The 21728-nt window shown below is 39.3% G+C and overlaps 1 protein-coding gene across 6 annotated transcripts in view; it reads left to right on the top strand.

Annotated features, from left to right (window-relative positions):
• The window catches only part of CREB5 (cAMP responsive element binding protein 5), a 256919-nt gene that overhangs the window by 82003 nt on the left and 153188 nt on the right, over nt 1-21728 (top strand). For all 6 annotated transcript variants that reach the window (XR_002466113.3, XM_021538185.3, XM_021538180.3 and 3 more), the window contains one exon: nt 1601-1773. Coding sequence is in view for 5 of the 6 variants with exons in the window: in XM_021538180.3 (XP_021393855.1) it covers nt 1601-1773 (173 nt within the window). In the remaining variant the exon portion in view is untranslated. The remainder of the gene's footprint in view (nt 1-1600; nt 1774-21728) is intronic.

Here is a 21728-nt window from a genome sequence, read left to right as displayed (position 1 = left end):
AGAGAAGTTTTCATATATCTAAGGCTATTGCCTGATGGTCATGATAATTCACACTCCTTAAGTAAATACTTAAGTGAATAAGGAGCTTCTGGACCTGATTCATAATGTGTAAATTATTTATTGTAAGAGGAACTCAAAGCTGGGTCCACCTCACTCCAGGTGAGGTGATGTAGCCATTCAACTGTAGGCAGCCCCTCTGCCTCTTTATGTGTTAATGAGGACTGGAACAACTCCTGTAAAAGCAAAAGAGATCCCTGTGTCCACAGTGTTCTGGGAAATCACATGAAATTTATAAAATTGGGAGATAAGGGGACAACAACTAATGCCTTCAATTGGGGTCCTCTAATTATTTGCGCTCTTTTTCTGTGAGTGGTAGTTCTTTATTTGGCTTATAATACAATCTTTCTTTAGGTCTGGGATTCAACATGTTGTGTGCCTCTTCTGTTTTCCACATTTGATCAGAGCTCTGAGTTTCTTTTCCTACCAGCTTTATCTAACAATATTTTGTGGCGGTTGTATATATTTCCTAGACAAATTGACACATAAATTGGAATTTTGAATGAAATAGAACTTTGTTTTTTAATTCTGAGTATTGCAGTTGTTAGGAAGGTGCTTTGTGTGAGTCTTAGTGGCAGTGTGTGTATAAGGGGTTTTTTGTCCCCGTTTTCCTCAGCTTAGCATGAGGCGACAATGGAAAGTTTCTTTTCCTCTTGCTGCTAACAATTCACACGTTGATGCCTGATAGGAAAAATAATGCTCTCAAGGTTACTGTATTTTTCATATGTATACATTGTGGCTTATCTCTGGCTTGAGAGTTTTGTTTGTTTTTAAACGCGGGCCAAGTCAAACCCTGCGGTTTAGCAGCAGTGTGTGTTGTGTGTACAGGCACAACAGGAGAGAAGTCTTATTCCTTCCTTAGCAATATCCTGGTCTCTCACTGGTTATTTGCTCAGTGGATATGAATTATCTGTGAACTTCTGTTTTTTTTGTTTTTAAGAACTTTTTAAGACCTCTGAGTTACCTGAAGCAAAGGTTATATGTGGTGAAATACAGTGTTGTTCTAAGCCTCTGGGATATTTTTGCTCTACAAAATCTATCAAGGGCAATAGAAATGGCTGTTTCATGATATGCCATATACTGTTTGTTAGTCTGGGGCTGTAAAACTTGATTTGCTTGTCAGTCTAAGCAGAGGCAGTACACAGTAAACAGCCCATGCAGTAAATCAAGGTGTCATGTGCTCATATCATGTTCAGTTAGGAGAAATATGTCCTAAATATCCCCATTATATATCACAAGACAGAATCACAGAAGAGCGATTAGTCAACCTGTGGTATTTTTACTCAACCTGTGGGTATTTTTCCACCTGTGAAAGTAAATATTTATTTTTCATTTCATTCTTGTTGTTGGTTATAACAAGATCTATTGACTTGGGATTTACCAGGAGCCAGTAACTTTTCATATTATTGATACTTTCAGATTCCTAATAGAATTCCTGTAGAACAGAAAACCAAGATAAGACATTTATTTATTTATTTATTTATTTATTTATTTATTTATTTTCATTTTCTTCCACCATCCCCCATTTCCCTTCTTCTCACAGAATATCTCCATGCATAACACAGTTGGAGGAGCAATGGCAGGACCTGGATCCCACCAGCTGACAAACACAAGGATGCCAAACCACGACACCAGCGTTGTGATTCAACAAGCCATGCCTTCTCCACAGTCCAGTTCTGTCATTACACAAGCACCTTCCACAAATCGGCAGATTGGGTGAGTCCATTTCCATATTTTCATTTCTCTGGTTCTCTGGCTCCTGCCTGTAGAATTAGATGTTGTCCTCATGTCCTCATGCTTCTTAAGGACCAGCTGCATGCAGGCCCAGATGTTGTTCTAGAGGTTTTTGAGGTTACAGAGTTTGCCATTAACCCTGCCAGGATAAGCAAGGACCCTGCAGCACATATTGCAGACAGTGGGGAATGGCCAGGTTACTCCAGATATGGCACACTGGTTCAAAAAGGACAGAATGCTGTACTTACTGGAGAGTCCTGCTTTCTGCATCCAGTGTTTGTTTATTTTTTTTAATCTTCATATGATCATAGTGCATGTTTTTTCTATAATTGCTCTGGGAAGAAAGACAAAGTGTTTGTGAAGCTGATCCTTTAACTTTCTTCAGTGGGAATTCTGGGTTTTCTGTGGGATTGAACTATTTCCTATGTCCTCTGTTTAAATGAGGAATGCTGGAAGACAAAAAGACAATCAAGATAGAGTTTGGCACAGTGTGAACAGCTGATCAATTTGTGATGACGAATCCGTATTTATTACCATAAATTGACAGTATGGGTGCTTATTGTATTGTCTTGAATGCCAATTGGGTGCTAACGTCTGGAGAACTGTATGAACAAAACCACCCATGTTTAGTATATGTTTACACCTGGTTACTCCCAGCAAGTATGAGATCCTCATAAGTCACAATAACTTGTTTGTAATTGTACAGAAACTGCCCTGACGGCTTGAGGGTACAGTTTTTCATCACAGCTCTGAGAATTTGGGGTGGGGTTATACATGAAAATGTATGGATAAAAAGATATCTTAGTGGACTAAGAAAGAAGCAGCAGTATAGATTCATTATCTGTCATTTGTACTTTGGTCAAATTAATTAAGTGATATATGCAAAAGCAGTCACTGTTCCCAGTCATTATCTAAATAATTGATAATCAACTCTCAGTCTTTTCAAAACCATTAATTAAAATCCTGGCATTGAAAACTGAAATTCTAGTTATTCTTGAGTTTTCTTTCAAGACTCTTGGTGTAGGCCACAAGCTCTGTATCTCCCATGGTAGCTGGGATGGCCCATGGCACTGAGCTCTGGACTACCCAGCCATGCACAGAACACAGATTCCATCTGCTGCCCTAGTTTTGTGCTCCTGCCCAAGCTCCTCTATTTTCCTTTTTACTGCTATTTCAGGATTTGGTTCTTAATATATAAATCTGGTAGGATGGGTCATGTAGAACTATTTGATAGATGTGACCTTTGTATATATTACGTATTGACAAAACAGAGTGTTCACATAAATTTCACATGCAATACCATTTGCCTGTGAATTCAGCAAAGTTGTTGTCTTATATATGTCCCATTCTGTTCAAAGAGAGAGGGCTGGAAGAGAGGGAGGGGGGAAGAAACAGCTTCTTTTTCAGTTTTAGAAAGAAAAACATTAACTAATGCCATTATTTGTGTTAAGGATGATTAAACTGCTGTTCAAATTGTGACTTAATAGGTCTAGTGGTAATTATGATCCTAATTAAAAGTATAAAAAAAACGCAAATTACTTTTAATACTCAGTGGTGAGGTGTTTTATGTAAGACTGTGCTTGGCTTCCAAACAATTGTTTCTATATAATGAGAAAAAAACTGCATGTGGTTTTGCAAGACCCTGTCAGTCAGGTTTTAGGTTTGTGTTGGTTCAGGGCCATGGTGATTAGAATCTCCAAAGTTGGTGGGGTTGAGGATAAAAAGACCTTTTCCTAGTCAGTGGTGTGTCTCATTTGGGAAACTTTGTCATGACATATCTTAATTCTTCCCTGTGACTGAATCACACAAATGTTTCCTAAGTTTGAGTTTAAAGCTGCTTTATTGGGAGGCAATTGTCAGCATTTTAGCCTCTGTGTGAGTTGAGACTCTGTGTGAATGAGACTTATGTGTGACCTCCAGCATACTCTGTTCCCCATTCTTCCCTCTTCCTAGGAGGTTTTGTTTTTTGTTCATGGTGTGTCCTAGGAGATAATTGCCGTATTTTCAACTTCCTCTACTTGCCAAAGGGTTGAGCATCCTTGTTTGCCTTCTTTTCCTTCAGTCTTTTCCCTATGGTGTCTGTGTTACTTATTCAGAGAACAAATCTTGTCATTTCCATTTATCTTCATCTTATCCTTCTAAATGTGCTAAGAATTATATCCACGACTCATTCATGAGGAATACAAACTGGACAATGGTTCTGTATTAAACAACTGAAAAAAACATCTAAATGAATTCAGAAAATATTTGAGGTCTTCAAAGTTTGGTTGCTTTGATTTAGCCTTGCAAAGTTGAGGTTGTTTAGCTATTTAACAAGCCCAAATTCTGAGGTCCTCAAATCAGTGGGTTTTGGTTGAGTTTCCCTTTTTTAGAAATAATCTGAATTTGCCCCAAAGGGTAGATGAGTCTTTACCATGAAGAATTGTGCCAGGGAAAATGCCTTCTAATGAGTAATAAACCCAGCAGAGAGAAACTGGGTAAAACTCTCACTGAGTTCTGTAAGAGCAGGATCAAGCCCTGAAGGTTATATAGAACCATCTTGTAGCAATATTCCGATTTTTATCACAACCACAAATATTTTAGTGTCAGACTATGGCCAAGCCACCTGCAAATGTTTATGATGGCCTTGCTCCAATGAAAACAGGGAACAGCAATGAAAGTCTTCATTTAGCCCCTGTTTGTAGGCCTGTGCTCTAGTAAGAGAGAATGGGACCCACCTGTGCCCGCACACAGCTTGTTTCATGGTGAGGAGTGGGCGAGTTTGTAGCAGCTGATGTTCCCAAGGGATGTAATTTTTCCTTACTTTCGTTTCTCCTTCTCTTTCTTCTCCCTTTCACCTTCTCCCTCCCTCCCTCCCTCCCTCCCTCTCTTTTTTCCTATTCCCTGCTCTGAGGGCTTGCACATAAAATGAGATATTGACACAAGGCATGGGAAAACAGAATGTGCATTGTTGGGCAAGCCTTACTGGCACAATGTATATTCACACATTGTTTCAGGTATTAAGCTTCAGCTACTACTGAACAGGCACCCAGCCAGATTAATCAGATAAAAGGAAGAGCATGAAGGTTATTAACTTAAAAAATAAGACAGGGTGCAGCCCCACTTTCCTCCCACCATGTTCCTTTTGTTGAGAATAAACAGCACCATTAGCATTACGGCAAGCTGGCAGGTTGGTATAAAGGTCCCTGATAGTATTTATGTGGTGAAGCGGTCTCTAACCTCCTTGCCATCCCTCCTCTTTCCCTGCCAAGCCTTCAGCATGTGGGAGGAATGCTGGAACTAGTAACTACTTGTGCTGATGAAAAATCAGTTGAGGAACACTTAGCAGTGAAGGGTGTCTTTGGCTGATTAATAGCACATCATTTCTAGATAAGATACATGGAGGAAAAGCAGTATGGCATATGAAGGAAGGAGAAAAAAAATTATATAAGACATGCATTTGTCAAAGGTATAGAAAAGCAGATAAGCTGAATCAGCTCAAGATATGGGACTCTGAACTAGGCTGTACAATAGAAGTGCTTGTCTTCTTTTTAAAATAACTCCATTTTTTCTGTGACTGAATATACAGCAGTGTGTGAGAGAGTTCTGGGCAGACAAATTGGTGACAACACAGCGTGGTGCTTGCTCTATCTGGACATGTCTTTTGCTAGGAAAGATGTGTTTTTCAGGCTATCAGTTACTGGAGGTATCTGCAACCTAACAGCATTCACAGAGAAGGTAATTTGCTTTCAATCTAGTTTTTCAAGTTAGTAATGGACATAACTAGTATTTGTTCCAGTTTGAAACTCACTGGTACAGCTCTGCAGCTGATAAAGAATGTGGGAGGATGGAGGATTGTCACAGATGCAGCAAGTTGTTAACATTGTAGTAAATGGAGAGTGAGTCCAGTTTCAGTGAACTCAGGCTCCAAAGTGGACATAGAACACTAACCATGTGATGTAGATTATCTGTTTTTAAAGTGTTGTAGAGCATTTTAATCGAGATAAGATGGTCTTCTGGCACAGCATCAAACGGAAAAAATTGCAACCACATTTGGTGAAATGCAAGCAGGTAGAAAAAAGCAACAAAAGGAGTTTGGAAGATACTTCTGGTGCCTTGATGTTCTGAAGAATCATGGTACCAGTGGGAGAATAGCCTTTCAGTCCCCACATGCAGCACTCATTTTGACACCTATGCATTGTCTTACTGTTCCTCTCGCTTTCCTCTCATGGTGCCGTGTGTGTCTCTCTGGTTCCAGTTTATCATCTTTTCACAGGTTTGAGGGCTTTTCAAACAAAAGGGCATGGCAAATGGAATAGTCAAAAAATTGACTGCTCCATGCATATAGTGGGACTAACAAAGGTTTGGTCATTTGGAAAATGAAAAAAAAACTTCTCAGTCTTAACTGGAGGGTCTCAGATGGCAGAAGGACAGACTGTCTCTGTGGCAAGCACAGGAGTTTTACCATAGCAAAAGCTGAGACTGTAACTTCTGGTTGAGTTTTCAGAGTATCCTGCTATTATCCTTTATAGCTTAAGGAAACAGAAAAGACTCCTGTAAGAGTCTTTTCTGGAAGACACTTGGAATAGGAAGGTGACTGAGAAGGGTCTTTGTACATCCAAGAAAAAGTTTCTCTTTAAGTTCTTAGTAAGTTGGTGGAGTGTGTGGCATCAAAGAGGCCATGGAATGATGTCCTTTTATTAAATTCAAAGATTAGTTCCCTTTCCAGGAAATCTGTGATAAAAACCTCTCTTCCATCTCATGTATTCGAACTGAAGTACCACAGTATGTTGTGAGATGAGAAGAAATGTGCAGTGAGAGATGAAGCATCAAATGACCACTCAGTCACTTGATCAAGTCCATTCCATAGCCTTGATTGTGCAGCATGTAAGAACATCAGTGAGATCACTGTAAGGGGAGGAAAAGGGAAGAGAGAACATCTGACATTGTCATTCTGTCCAATTTTTTTTTTCTGTCTTTGTAGTGAAAGTTGGGCTTTAATTCATGTTTAATGGTTCTGCTTCTTTTTCCTCTCCTTATACTAATACATGTTTTCTGTAGTCTCTTCTACTACACTGACCTTGGCCAACCTTGAATGGAATCCCATCAAGCCACATGTGAGCAGCAGCCACAAGTCTCTGGGAAGCTCAGGTGAATAACTTAGGAAATTATTACAAGTGAGCCATACCCAGGAACAAGTTGTCTCATAGCTTAGCTTAAAAGGGAGGATGATGAGGGAGAAAATGAGCTGGACTCTCTCAAGCTGTTCATCCCTTTTAGCAAGCTGCTGCCCAGGTCCACACATTGACCTGCAGGCCAAACCATGCTGCTCTGTCTGTGATATTTAGAAGTTCTCTCTGCTCTCCAACATCCTCTGCTGTTGTATGTTCAGGAGTTGCTGACTCATTTTTTTTCCCAATAATGCTTAGTTAGGAAGAGAAAAAGCAAACAGTGCCAGTCTGTGTGTCAGGCACAGGTGGTTGTTCACAACACCTCTCTTCTACACTCAAGAATATACACCTTTGCCTTCCCAAAACTCTTCCTTGCTGTAAGGTCTAGGAAGGGGCTGGAGAGTTGACATATATCAAGGTGACTTTTGGGGGACTGAAAGGAGGATCATTAGCCAGGTAATAAATAGCTTTTCAACTTGAAATGAAGAGAGTTTAATGTGCTTACCTGACTTGAAGTCAACTATAATCGTGAAAGTTAGGCACTTGTTATACATGTTGCTTAAATTTATTAATGAACATAGTGTTTCACACTTCATACTTTCTACTTGACAGAAGTCCTACGTTTGTTAGAAATATTACTTTCTCAGAGCAAGAACGCCAAAACCAGAAAATGTAAGGGATATTGTGGGACTTGCTGCCCACTGGCTCTGACTAGGATTGTTGTGTGTTATGAGAAGAAATCAGCCCTCTTCTTCTCCTGATGATTTTTTGAGATAGGCAGTGAAACTATGCTCAAGCCAGTTTTCATGCATGTGATTTATAAGAAATGGATCAGGATGTTTTTGTCCTGAAAACTTGTCTCACCCAAGAACTATAGGAAAACAAGGTTAGAATAGTGTACTGCACCCATAATTTTATCTGAACAGAAATATTGAGTTTTCATATGCATTGGTTGGCTCTCACATCAGAGAAAGTCATAAATAGAACTTAAATATGATCGATAGAACATGGAGAATCTAGCATTGATTCCTTAATTTTAGTGGCTGGTATCTCTTACATACCTCCTGTATATATATAATACACACTGCATAAATCTTCTTTAAAGGTGTCATCAAAATTTATGGGCAGAGCTTCTGATTTATATGACTCTTTGAACTAAAACACATGTAAAATCATTTTCGGATGGAAGAGGATTTCAGAATTGCAGTGGGTTTGGTATGACAAATCAAGCTTTCCCTAGACCAGAAAAAGATCATTAGGGCTATGCACAGCTGAATCACATAGCTCTGCTCTTCATCACAGGTTTGTGCTTAACATGCCCTGATGCATGATTCCAGTATGTGTTTTATCCAAGTGTCAGCCTGTTTGACAGGTAACTAAGCTGCAGTAAAACACTAACTCAAGCAATACAGATTTTGTTTGGTGTAAGGCTTTAAAAAAAAATAATTATTTAAGCAACCAATTCACAGGTTCCAGAGAAGCAGCAAGCTTTGGGATGCTGCCTTACACCATGTCTGTTCAGAGAAGGGCTTACAGGCTTGCTGGGGTTTGCACAATGGCTACAATTAAAAAGACCTTTATGTGCAAAGAATTCTAATAAAAGATTAGTTGCCCACTAAGAAATTATGTTTGTATCTGTTTCAATAAAGGAATTGGCACTGATGTCCTAAACAGAGAATGCCTTGATTTAACATGGTTTGTCTTGCCAGTGTCTTTTTTGAACACTTCCAAAGGAATATAAAAACATACTATAAGTTAATAAAGTGTTAACACTTCAGGTTGTTTCTTTCTCTTTTTCTTTTTTTTTTTTTTAAGCTGGTACCTGGCTGCAAACCAATTACAATAGTTCAGAGGAAAGTGCCTGAGGGAAAACACAGGAATTACAGACTTTGTGTAAAGTGTATGGATCCTATTTTACCACCTGTAAAAGTAGGCCTCCTTATGAATTGATGAGTTTTCAAAATCAATCGTACATTACAGTTCCATTTAAGACATATATATGGTTCTATTTATATTTATGGACAGGCCAAATATGCATTTGAAAATGAAAAAGCAACGGAAAAACAAAACAGAACAAAAAACCCAAAACAGCAACAATTTGAATCAAAGGCATGGATAAATCTTAAGAAGACAACATCACCAAAGTTAGTTCTTTACTAGAAATTATGCTTGATTTAGAAGGAAAAAAAAAGTAATTTAAATAAATTTGTCATTTTGGAGACCCTCTAACAAAGTTCCATGTGGGAAACCATACCTTTAAATTCTCTTAGCTATGTTTAGTTAAAAATTTCTGAGTTGAACAAGGAACTGATGGCTAGACAGAACCTGCAGGTAGATTGAGAGTGCAGGAAAAGTGTTCCTTGGAAGAAGGAACAAATTAGAGAGTGTGTTTTAGAAACATTTGCTGCTATGAGCATCTGTGTTCTGTGAACAGAGACGTTCATTCTGAGCTCACATAAATGAAGTGGAATTTTGCCAGTAAAAGAAGGGGTTGTGTTACTCCAGTCATAGGATCCAGGTCCTAATTGGTTTATGAAATGAAGGGGGCAATCTCTGAGCTATTACCAGCTTCCTCTGCTGCAAGTGAAGTGAATCGCAGCTGTTCTGATAGGGTCCATAAAACTTGGTGAGGTAATAAAATGTTTGCAGCGAACAATTCTCAAAATGGGTGAAATCCAAATCCCTAGCTTATTTGACAGTATTAAGAGAATTGAATGTACTTCCTGGGGAATTCTGAATATTATGTTACTTTTATCTAGTTATTTAACTATAAGATCCAGGCTCACTGGTGCTGTAAATGTAAGGGCTTAAAGCAGCATTCTTCTTTTTTAACCCTACAGATTGAAATGCAGTATGTACATATATACATATGTGATATGGGAAAAAGTTATGTTTGTAGCTCATTTTCTAATGTTTCTGGCTTGTATTTTTTCCTTTATACTTTTCTGTCTTCTGATCTTGTGCTCTGTTTTGGTGAGATTAAAAAAATAAAAATGCTTAGCATCAAATGATCCTAGACTGAAATACATGTGGTGCTCTTAGTCACATGATTTCTTTAATGAAAGCAATAGCTGTTGATCTTTTAAGTTTTCCTCAAGCAACTTAGCATTTTATAGACCTGGTTAGAAGTCAGATATATCAATTCTAACTTCTTAGCAGATCAGTAGTTCCAAACAGTTCAGTTCATGGTGGGTTTGACCTAAAGATCTTTGATGTGAGTTCAAGTCCAAACTGACATTTTTGGTATCATTGCATATATTGAGGAACTCACAATTTTCCTTGAAAGCCATTCAGTGTTTGTCTAGAGTTCTGTTACTCTTCTCAGCATTGCCAGAATGAAGCATTTTTATGAAGGGCTTGGATGTCTTTAAACTTTTGTTTTTCCTTTTTATTCTCAGCTTTATAGAGATGTCTGTGTTTTCCCAGGCAGACAGGATGATCGCATCTTTGATAGTAAAATGACCTAAAAAGAATACAAATAGAGAACATTCTGAGAAGTTTTCAGAGTAATGAATTGGGTTTCCAGGTTGATTAAGTGCCAGCTGGTTGGGCTCGTTTCTCATCCCCTTTCACACCAGAAGCTGGGCACTTACACAACGTAACATTGAAACTTCCCCCTTTATATCAATCCTTGTGTGACAGATGTTGCTCATCATCTCTCAGACACACTTCAGGTGTCAGGAGAGTGACCAGCCAGCATTTCAGCCACTTGGTGCTGCTTGAAGGGCCTCTGATCCTCCAAGCACCTTGCTGGGAAGTGCTGGCTGCAGTGGAATATCTGGCTTCCTTTTCTGACAGGTGGTTGCTCATGCTGCATGTGCCCAGCTTGTAACAGGCAGTAGGGCTGTCCCAGGTCTTGCACAGGAAGATGTGCAAGAGATGCACAGATCTGAATGGTGGTGGTCTCCTGGAGCTTCTGGGCAGAGCTGCATGCAGAAAGCTTTCCTGACATACTCAGGGCTAAAGCTCGTGTTTTCAGCAAGCATTTTTGAGCTTTTATTAAAAAATGTCCCTGGAGAGATGATCTGCTGACTTAATGTGCCTGAAGGAATCTCTCTTTGGACATCCTGGACTTCATTAATTCATTATTGTTGTGAATTGTAGATGTAGCTTTTTTGGGCACCAGATGTAAATTAACATAATGAAAGTGGGCAAAAGGCAGCAGTAGTTTTAAAATATTCAAACAAGATGGTCTGTTAAGCTCAACAGGCTTAACAGTGGACGACTGATTCTGGTTGAAATACAACTACAATATTTGAAGATATTAACTGTAGCTGATAACCAAAGGAGACCAAATTTGAACAGATCTTGTTCAAATTAGTTTTCTCATTTTGTGCTTGTTTCAAATGGTTTTGTCTGAGATTATATGGCACAGGTAATAAACCAAGTTCTGTAGTCTGTAGATGACAATTGGAGCCTTTCAATGCATACACCAAATGGAAGAGTTGTGTGGAAAACTTTACCTTCTTTACAATTAATTGCCTCCTTATTCTGTCTTAATTTCTTCTTTCTCTGCAGTCTGTTCCAGACCCATAGAGGAAAGAGACCTAGAGTGTTGTTGATTTTTTTCTGATCTGTAGAGAAATAAATAGGAAGCAAAATAATATTTCTACTGTGAAGTAGCAAGGGAAGTTGAAAGAAAACAGTGAGTTCCCTTTGTGCCATACTAAACGGATGTGAAGAAAGATACAGAATCTGGGCTTCATGACAGGGAAGAAAATCCATACTTTCTTCCACATTTTCCCCTGGCCTCTATATTGTTTTATTGTTCCAATAAGAAATCTATGACTCAGAGGATTTATTCAAAATCTATATAAAACATAATAGGCAAAGTTCATTCCAGAAGCCATCGAGTGAAACTATACTTCTCTGTGGGGAAAGCTGGGGTCCCTTCCAGTCTGGTCTTTTTCTGTATACAGCCTGGTAGCATGGAGCTTTTTGTTGCACATTAATGCAACATCAAGGGTTGTGGGGCCCTAAGTCCTATAAAGCAAATGCTAGAAACAATATTGGACCCAAGCAGAACCCATAAATGCAGAGGGAAGCAAAACCCCATATATAAAAGAAAACAGGGTTTGAGAACAAAAGCACAAAACCACATTCCAAGCCTCAAGGGAAAAAGAAAATCAGTTTTTGTTTTGGAAGAAGCATCCTTGGAAATGTTCAATTTTCCTTATGGCCAAGTTGGGATTCTGTAAGTTGTGTCCTTGAAGACAGTGTATTCATGGATAAATGACTCCTAGCCAAAAAAAACTATTCTATGTTGACAAGAAAATGCCACCACTGAGGTATACATTTCCTTCTTACTCCTCCTGCTTGTCCATTAGACAAACAGGAAAGTAGAGACACCCCTGCCATGTTTACAGGCCTTCCCTTGTTATTTGTATGATGGACAGAGAGCTAAGAGCTGTGTTGCCAACACTGCTTATTGGAAAAACCTGGAAATAATTAAGGGACCTCATTTGTTATTGCTCTTATGTTCACTGGTAGAAATTACTTGAGAGAACAGTTCTACTGGTACAGAACAGTGCTTGGTAACAGAACTGTAGAAAATTGACAAAGACAAAAACAGCTTTGAGGAATGGGATGTAAAATATTATTATAAATTTTTTCTACATTTGTTTTGAAAGAGTTTTTGTGTATGTGTGTGTTTTCCAGTAGAGAAAAAAGAATGTAATTTTCCTGAACTAGAGGATGACTTGTAATGTTTTTACTTGTTACTGATTTATTTACTTGAATGAAACTTATGAATTACAGTGGAAGTTTCAGTTGAATAACATTCAATATTGTGTTGTTATTTTATTACTGGGTCTGCTGAGTGTTCCTTTCTATGGTGTCTTCTTCCAAGAGCTATGAGCACTGTGAATATTTTTCATGTTTTTCAAAATCAAGGCTGTGTATTATAAAACCAGCTACCCAGGCAAAGGGACTTTTAGTGTTTCAGCACATCGCTCCTTTTCTACCAACATTTCTTCTGAGCTGTCTGCTTAATTCCAGATCTGCTCCCACAAGCTGATACAGGTCTTTGTTTACGAGCCAGGTCACAGGATACGAGGTGAGTGTACCTATTATACAGTGCCTTTCTTCTTGTTGTTGGGATATGATGTGCTTTTCTGGTGGGAAGTGCCAGTACTGTTGTTTCACTTGAGCAGGCATATGAGAGAATACAGTGCAACAGAGATGAGGGTTGATGAGTGAACAATGAGTCATTAAAGCAGAGTATTGTCAAAAGAAAAAAATCCACAATTCCAAATCAGCTCAAGATCAGTATCTGAGGATTTCAGGCTTTGTTGGAATTTCTGTTTGCAGTTGCTTCTCTGTTATGTAGTGTGTGTTGGATGCATTCTCTGTTGTGACATTTGCTGTGGCAATGTGAGGCATACATATGTTTGCATGCTCTGCAGTTTTTCCAGGAGATGTGATCACGCTGAGTTGCACCTATGTGTTCTTGTTCCCTTAGCTTCTCTTGTTTTGCAGAGTTGCAAGGGGACACAATCTTTTACTGTAAGTTGTGACACTTCTGCTTCCAGTTCAGTGGTGGCTCTAGGGTTCAAACTTGCAGCCTAATAATGAACCAGGCTAGAGGGCCGTTACTGTGAAGAATAAAGCCATGTACTGTAACTGAGAGTAATCAGTTTGGATCACATTCGCAGATTCTTTGTATTAGCTTTATCAGGTCAGGCCATCAGAGAGCAGATAGACAGGTAAGACCAAAAGACCTCTGAACCCAATTAAAGTTGTACCACAAAGAAATCAAATTCATGTGGTTTACATTTCAGAAAGTTACATTTGGTGGGCTGTACTTACTTTTATTCTGTAACCTAATGCAGACCATGTGAACATTTGAAATGCTTTTAACAGTTAACCAGCTCAAATAACACAGTACCGGAGCAGCAATAAAGAATGAATTAAGACTGATTGCAACTACAGCCAATTTTTTTCCTCATAAAGAAATATAAAAGGCTGATATATTTAAAAACTACCATATATATAGTAATTTTGTCTTCAGGTTTTAGCATGACAATAGCCATTCTTTTATCTTTTAAAATAAATGTTTGGTTTAAAAAGCAATCCTAAACACACAGTCTTTTTTTTATTTGCAGTGTTTCAGGATGAGTTTGGATGTGCTGTGGAACCACTGATAGTCCCATTGATGTGCATAGTTTGGGAATTGGTCATACAGCTCTGAGATAATCCTGAGGAGCTAACATTTAAAATACTTGGCACAATAAGAACATGAGCGTGACAGGATAAGAAAATAGGTGTTTTATTAGTGTTCACTTTCTTAAAAACTGTAGATGTATGTGCAGTTTTTCAGTCACAAACACTTCTTGCTTGCTGACATCAGATAGGCCTTGCATGTGGAGCAAATAAAGTTTCAGCTGGTGCAGCCGGCTATGTGTTCAGCTTTCCTTTTTTTCTAAATCTAGAGTCTGAATGAGAGTCTTGAAGCCTCCAGGAGACTAGGCTGGAGGAGGACAGTGCTAAATGTGCCTGTGTCCTGCACTTAACTTCAGGAAAGTGATGTTGTTTTATATACAAATGGAAGAAGAGTGACTGGCTTCCTTAGCAGCAGAATCATTCAGTCGGGTTAGTTTCCTCATTTTTGAATCTGTAATGATTCTTCAGGACTTCGAGAGATCTTCTGGATGTTGTGGAAAGAGATCAGGCCCACAGCACTTGCCTGTGTGTTACATTTTCTCCTGAAGAAAGAAATTCTTACAGCCTCAGCTCTTTCCTAGGGTCTCCAAGACACTGAAATGCAAAGCTCGTGCCATTCTGCTTTTTGGCACCGAGCCACCTGGCTATCAGCAACCGAGCCCAGCTTCCAACCCTGGGAGCATGCTTGCTATCTTGGGGGATGCAGTTCCTTTCCTTCAGCAGCTGTCCTGATGTGCCTGTGTACAACAGCTTTCCTCACTGCTCCTCAAGTGGAGCAGGTTGCTCTCCCGTCTTTTTATGCTCTTTTTTCATAAGCTTTTGGGGCTGATGTGGCAGAGAGGGCATTCAGGCACAGGGCTTTCAGTTTGGCTTGATTGAAAACTAATGCTGTATATAATCCATGCTTTTATGGCTGCTATTCTTCATGTGGGCCTTAGAAGCTGATATTGTCTCCCTGGGCCAAGTACCTTGAAGGTTTGTTGTCTTGCTTACTTTTCAGAAGCAGAGAAGTGGAGAGGAAAAAGCTGGGTGGGGCTTTTTAAAATTTTTTTAATTTTTTTTTCTTTTTTTTTTCTTTTAAATCTTAGTTAAATATGTAGCAAACCACTTGTTTTCTGTGAAGGAATCTTCCTTGTATTACCATTTCCAAGCAGTGAGTGATGTACTGCTCATGGAATGCAAGCTGATTCAAAGTGTCCATGTGGGAAACTGGGACTGCCACTGCTAATTCACAGAAATGCTGGGACTGGAAGAAAACCTGCACCTCCACTCATGCACAGAGACTGTTCTACTATGCACAGACCAGAACTAGTGGGGTGAGAGGGAATACACTCCTTACTCTCTCTCATTTTTTATATGCTAGGTTTGGCAGCCTAGTTCAAGATGCGTGCATGGAATTAGTAAAAGAGGGATATATCCTGGAAAGGTTTAATGGCTGCTGCTTCTAATGCTGCCCTGTCACTCAAAAATGAAAAAAAAAAACAAACCAAAAACAAACCAGAAGACTTTATCAAGTTCTTTACAGAACAGAAAGTAAAGGGAGAAAACATTTGAGTTCTGATGATTAGAACAACAAATGATTCATCATTATAAAAAGTGCCAGTCGGGACCTAGGAAAATTCATTTCGGTTTCATGTTCACCACTGATTCCTTTTGGCAAATTTCTTGGTCTCTCTTTTGAATTTAGTTCACCAATTATAAAATATGAAAATAAATACTCTCTCACTTTTCAGAAATGTTAAAATGAATTTAGGTATTACAGGAGAAGAAGGCAAGTAGGTTCCTCTAATACAATGTCTTGAACATTTGATGTAATTAAACATCAGGAATTTTACTCAGTTTGTAGTTCTTTGCCACAGAAATAGGGAAGAGCTATGGTATTATGTCTAAAGTAACACGCTATTCATTTCCTGGAAGCTAAAATAAACTGCTGAAGAGTGAGACAACAGAGTGAGAAAAAGAGAATGCTTATACTAGACTTTCTCTAGGCATCATGTTAATCTAATGCCCACCTATGGCAGAGGGGTTGGACAAGATAATCCTCAAAGTGCAAAATATTCTGATTCTATGTTTTGCAGAAAGGAAACTGAAATTTATTAAAAGAAAAAAATGCTAATGCACACAAAATATATAGCTAAAAGTAATTTCCTTTAACTTTTCAAAATCAAGATAAGGCAAAACTAATAAACATTAAGATCTGCTTCAAAGGTTCAACATATTGAAATGTAGGAAGGCTTTTGTTTTCTTTTGCTTTCTTATTTTCAATTAGAATTTGAACTTTTTTGTTAATTCCATGAAAAAAAGAATCCTCTTAAATCTGACATTCACAACTCCTGTAAGCACTGATTTTTCTTTTGAGCAAGTATTATGCTTTGGTTATTTTTCCTTTTCTCATTCCAATTAATTAATTCTATTATAGTAGCCCTCAAAGACTCTAAACCCAACTCCACTATTTGCAAAATACTCAAAGAAGAGTGTTATGTCAAGAGAAGTACAAGCTTGAATCCTCTCTCTTGTCTTCCATCTCTCTATTACAGGCTTTCTTCTATCTCTTTAGAAGGTATCCATTCATTCATCATCTTTTGTGTGTGTGTTTTCCTTGTTTTCCCTAGACTAGGCTATGCAAACAGTCTTAGTGGCAGACAGACTCTGAGGAAGCTTTCCATCCTAATTTCTTTCCATTAATGAAAGTTATGAAGCACTGCCAGTGTGAATACTGTCTGTAAACAAGAAGTGAGTGAATTCAATGCACTTCCCTAAGCCCTCTCCTGCACGGGCTAGTGGGACACCAGCAGATAAAAGTGACGCTATGACAACAAATGTCGGAGGCGTATCCATGCAGACTATTTAAATGAAACAAAGCATTATAGAAAAGAGGAGATTTAAGGTTCCCCATACATCCAAAGGAGCTCCTTTTGCTTCCTCCCAATGGGAAGAGCCTGCCAAATACCAGGAGTTCCTGCATTGCCTTCAATGGACAGGGTAAGTCGAAAGGTGATTAGAGGCTGTAGAAAAGCACTGCATGTTCTCTCATGCCAGCAAATGTGAGCTTGTCACTTGGGTATGAGAATAGCAAGCTAAAAGAGTAGGAGAGGAAATCTAGTGTGCTGTGCTCTGCAAATGTTCAGCTTTTATGAGCAGGGACACACCAAACACAAACTCTGGACTATCCAGCAGCCCATAAAAGTGAAAACCTTTCTAAAATAACTTCCACCTGGTGTGTTCCTAGGCTCTTAGAATGAATTGTTCCAAGAACAATCAAGTATTTTCTTTTTCTAGAAAGATATTAACAGCAAATCAAGAATTATACCCTCCAAACAATTAATGCAGCCTACAGCCTAACCAGAAAACTCATTATTTCCAAAAAGTCCTATTGACAGAATGCTGCAGCAACATTTCAGAGCTGCTCCCACATCTGATGACAACAACAATAAAACACTGTGCTATTTTTCTTACCTCATAAAGTTGTCATCTCAGCACAGCTAAACATCTGAGTTGCCACCCAGCCTATAAACATCCTTATGTGGGGAAGGTTATCAAATAGGTCATGGAGAAGCAGCTCTCCCATTATCTAGAGTATTATCTAGAGCCCTCAGATTTCCTGGAGCCCTTTCTATCTGGTTTAAGACATGGTAATGTTACAAAGACCCAGCTATTCCTTGGCCATTGCTAGTCTCTGATTTACTAGCTTCTATTAATGGATAAAGACTAAGTGCTCAATCTAATCTGACCTTTCAGGCGTGCTGACTGTCAGAGTGTGTTTGCAGCCACCCTTTCTACCTTAACAGTGTCCCTCTAGGAAAGTGCAGCAATCTCAGGAGGAGAATACACTCCCTTTGGGTTATCAGCTTTAATTCTGTGCCCTTCACAACTTCTGCTGTTAAATGTGACAGATTTGGCTGCTGCTTCTTGGGACAGGAGCAAACATTCCACTGTTCCAGTCCTCTGCTAGCAGGTCCCCTTTCAAAATGTCCTGTGTTGGGCAGGTAGCATTCTGTGCAGCATTCACATCAGTTTGATAACCTTCTTTAGTATCTATTTGCCATGCCAGCCTCTAGACTGCTGGCTGCCAGGATCTCCTTCCCCTGCTTTCATCAGTGCTACTAAAACAAGGAGACCTCTTCTATCCTCTTCTGCAGATTTGCTTTTAGTGGTTCTGTAATCAAGTTTTCTGACATTAAAATTGAGATTACATGAAATATGGATGCCTTGAAGTATTAAAAAATAAAGTGGGCAGGAACATTATCTCTAAACATCAGCTTTAGCCTTTTAGAAGCAATGTATCCCCAGATTCCGGGTCTCCTTAAAGCCTTCTCTCTTTGCACAGCCAAGTGCCTGCACCTCATCAGCAAACAATGGAAAAGATTCAAGTTGCAGGATCCTGCCCAGTTCAGATTTATTTAACCATTTGTTGCCACTATATTCTTTTCACCAGCCTTCCTCTTTATGTCTAAAACAGATGCTGAGACTGTAGATGCCAGAGAGTTAATCTTATTAATAGTTTCTGTGTTTATTGTCAGAGGGACTTGGTTACACTCTCCTCTCTGGACCAGTAGGTCAGGAGATTCAAGTTCCCCACTGAGGCTTGGAGCAAATCTCAGTGCTGACTGTGCACCTTAGACTGGAAGAGGGGGAATATGCTGCATTGGTACAGATTTTGAATTTCCAGTAAGACATTAAAGCAAGGTCTCACCCGTCTTTTTCAAATATATTCCAGGTAGAAATTACTGAACCACTTCCGCAGCGAGGAATTTGACTGCACTTCCCTTCTACATGATGGGAAGATGTGAGTCTGTGTACCCCACACCAAGAACCAGATCTGGCTAATTTACTTCATTGCCACCCACAAGTGAAATGTCCCCTTGTATCCCTTAGGAAAGATGGTGGGGAGGCAGGGGTTTAAGTGTCTGGGAGCAAAGCCTGTGCACTTGAAGTACAGGGGTCTGACACATTCAGTTCAGACCAACAGTAAGTAGCAGATATGTTGGAAGGAGGAAAAAACTATGAGTCTAAACTCTTTCATAATATGGACTGGTGACTGAATTATAAAAGGTGGAAGGAAAGGAAGGGAAACAAGCTGAGGAAGATGTTTTCTTTGGGCTTTCCTTGGAAGTGTCCCTTTGTCTTCACCAAATAGAAACTTCAGGGGCTCATCTCTGCCTTTCACCCACCACTCCTCTGCACTTGGAGAAAGCAGCAAATGGGGTAAGAATGGAAAAGTGCTTGTGCTCAAGTGTTTCCAAATGTTTCACAGCCATAAGCATTTATTGGTTCTCACCCTCCACCCTATCACCACGCCCTCCATATAAAACCGGAGACAGAGCTCCAGCATGCAGGCAAGAAGGAAGCCTTCTTCTCATTTTTAGAAACCTACATGTTCTGCAATGCTTATAATGCACTCGCACTCGGCTAGGACAGCTTGCCAAAAGGCAGTGTCAGAAAGCTGCTGTAAGAAATGTCTTTCAAAGATATCCCAGAGAGTCAGGTCATTTGGTGTGGAAAGCAGGCAATAGTTCTTTCTGGGCTCATGGATATAGGGAACTCAGCTTGACTGAATTGAAGGATTAGCAAAATTATTCTCCCACTGTACCCCCTGCCTTTAATACAAGCCCAACAGTTACTTTCCACTCCACTCTGTGTGTAAAACAAGGCTGAAATATGATATTTAAATTATTCCCAAGGATGCATTTGATGAAAAGGAAAGTAGGAGCCAGATCCTCCCATGTGCTTGTTCTTTGTCAGTCTTGAATTTTGGATCATTATACGGAGGGAGAGAGCGCACTAATTCCTAACATTGCTAGTGTTTCAATGACCACTGCTATCAATCATTTAGGTTCTCACTCTCTCTTAGTATTTGGATAAGTAAAATTGGCAATAGTGCAACAAAATCAAGCAAAGTCAGCCCACAGAAAAAAAAAAAAAAAAAACAAACCAAAAACCAACACTACAAAACAATAGGCTTGAATGTAGTTCATTGTCTATTTCTGTACAGAACAGAAATAGTAAACCAGCATGAGTGTATGAGAAGAGTCTGTGCTTAGACAGAGCTGTGGCACAGCAGATGAGGAGCTTATAAATACAGGCTGCCATACTGCAGTACCACTTCACTGCTGGCAACTTGAATGGCTGGTTGTCTTGCCTGGTCATTTAAACACTCTGAGTCCAAATCCAGCTTCTCTGCAGCTATTCTGTCTGCTTTATATGGACACTGCAAAGAGACTTTGTTGATATATCCAAGAACTGAACAGACTTTAGAAACTTTTACTTATGCTGTTATTTTCAGAAAGAAAAAAAGCTGCTGCAAACTGCATTACAACACATGAATTTTCTTCTTTCCTATTAAGCCTGTTACTGTTCCTTGTATTACCAATAAAGAGAACAATATTGGAATAGCTAGTATGTTTTCACATGCAAGGTTTCTAATAAAACAAACAAACAAAAAAGAGAATGTAGGGGCTCTAGAGAGACACCAGAGCTATGTGCCCAAAATAGGATACTCCTTGTCACAGATTTGCCCCCGAGTGATTTCCTCACACGTCTTGCCATTTGGGGTTTGGTTCATCTAATGAAGCACCAGCTTCCACATTTCTGCAACTCTAGGAGATGTTTATCTCCCATTTTCAAGACATTTCAAATTCTTACAGCTGGAGATAAATCTTGAAAACATGAGCCAACAAGTTTATAAGAAGAGCAAAAAAAAATCAGAACAAGTTTCTTCTTTTTAATCTTTTTGGCTCTAATCAAGGGTAAGGCACAGACATTAATAAAATTGATAATAAAGTAGGTGTTCCTTTTGCTTGACATCTGGGTTTTCATTCTGTGGGGGCATGTTGAGACATGCTTTCAAGTCATGAATTTAGGGTGTTCTCTGTGTCCGTGAGGGCTAGGAATGTAAGTTTTCTTTTTAAATGGAGCATCAAAGTCTTCCAGAGCTAGTATTTGAAGAAAAGAAAGACACAGTGATGCTCTCAGTAATAACACTGACATTTTAACTGCAGTGATAACAATGGAAGGCCAGAAAGCATCTCTGATCATCCTGGCAGAACTTAATTGCCTCTTTTTTCAACATCTGTTTTGGTACTGTGATTACTTTCCAGCTCTACTTGTGTAGCTTTTCATGTCTTTTTCTCAAGTGGCAAAACCAAGTGAATGATCATATATGAATGATAGAGGAAAATAAATCGAATTGTTTGTCCTAACTCTGAGATTTCAAAATGCCACTCTTTGAATTTGGTCTGGACCTGCAAGTGAAGTTTCTGGGCTCACTTTCCGGATGGTGGCAGTCATCTCCACTGCATGAGCTGTGGCTGGGCTGATGCCTGGATGCCTGTTTTCACCAGGAATTACTTCCACATGAAGAAAATAATGGGGATTTTTGCTTGTGTTGCAAATGCATGTGTGGGTATTTACTTTGCATTTTATTGTGGTAAGCTGCAGTTGTGGGGAGAGGGAAGTGTAAATGATGTTAGCTACTGTCAAAGCCTTTGGCACATTGCTGGAATCCTGGCTAATGCCTGGATGGTTGTGGAAGGTAGATCACGTTGGAATGGTGAGCTTGCTTTTTGTTGTTGCTGTTGCCTACCCCAGTTCAGGAGCTCTCCACCCACAGGAGATTACTGGCTAGAA

The sequence above is a fragment of the Lonchura striata genome, chromosome 1 (assembly GCF_046129695.1).
Source record: "Lonchura striata isolate bLonStr1 chromosome 1, bLonStr1.mat, whole genome shotgun sequence".
NCBI lineage: Eukaryota > Metazoa > Chordata > Aves > Passeriformes > Estrildidae > Lonchura > Lonchura striata.
This window is presented reverse-complemented; position numbering and strand designations above follow the sequence as displayed.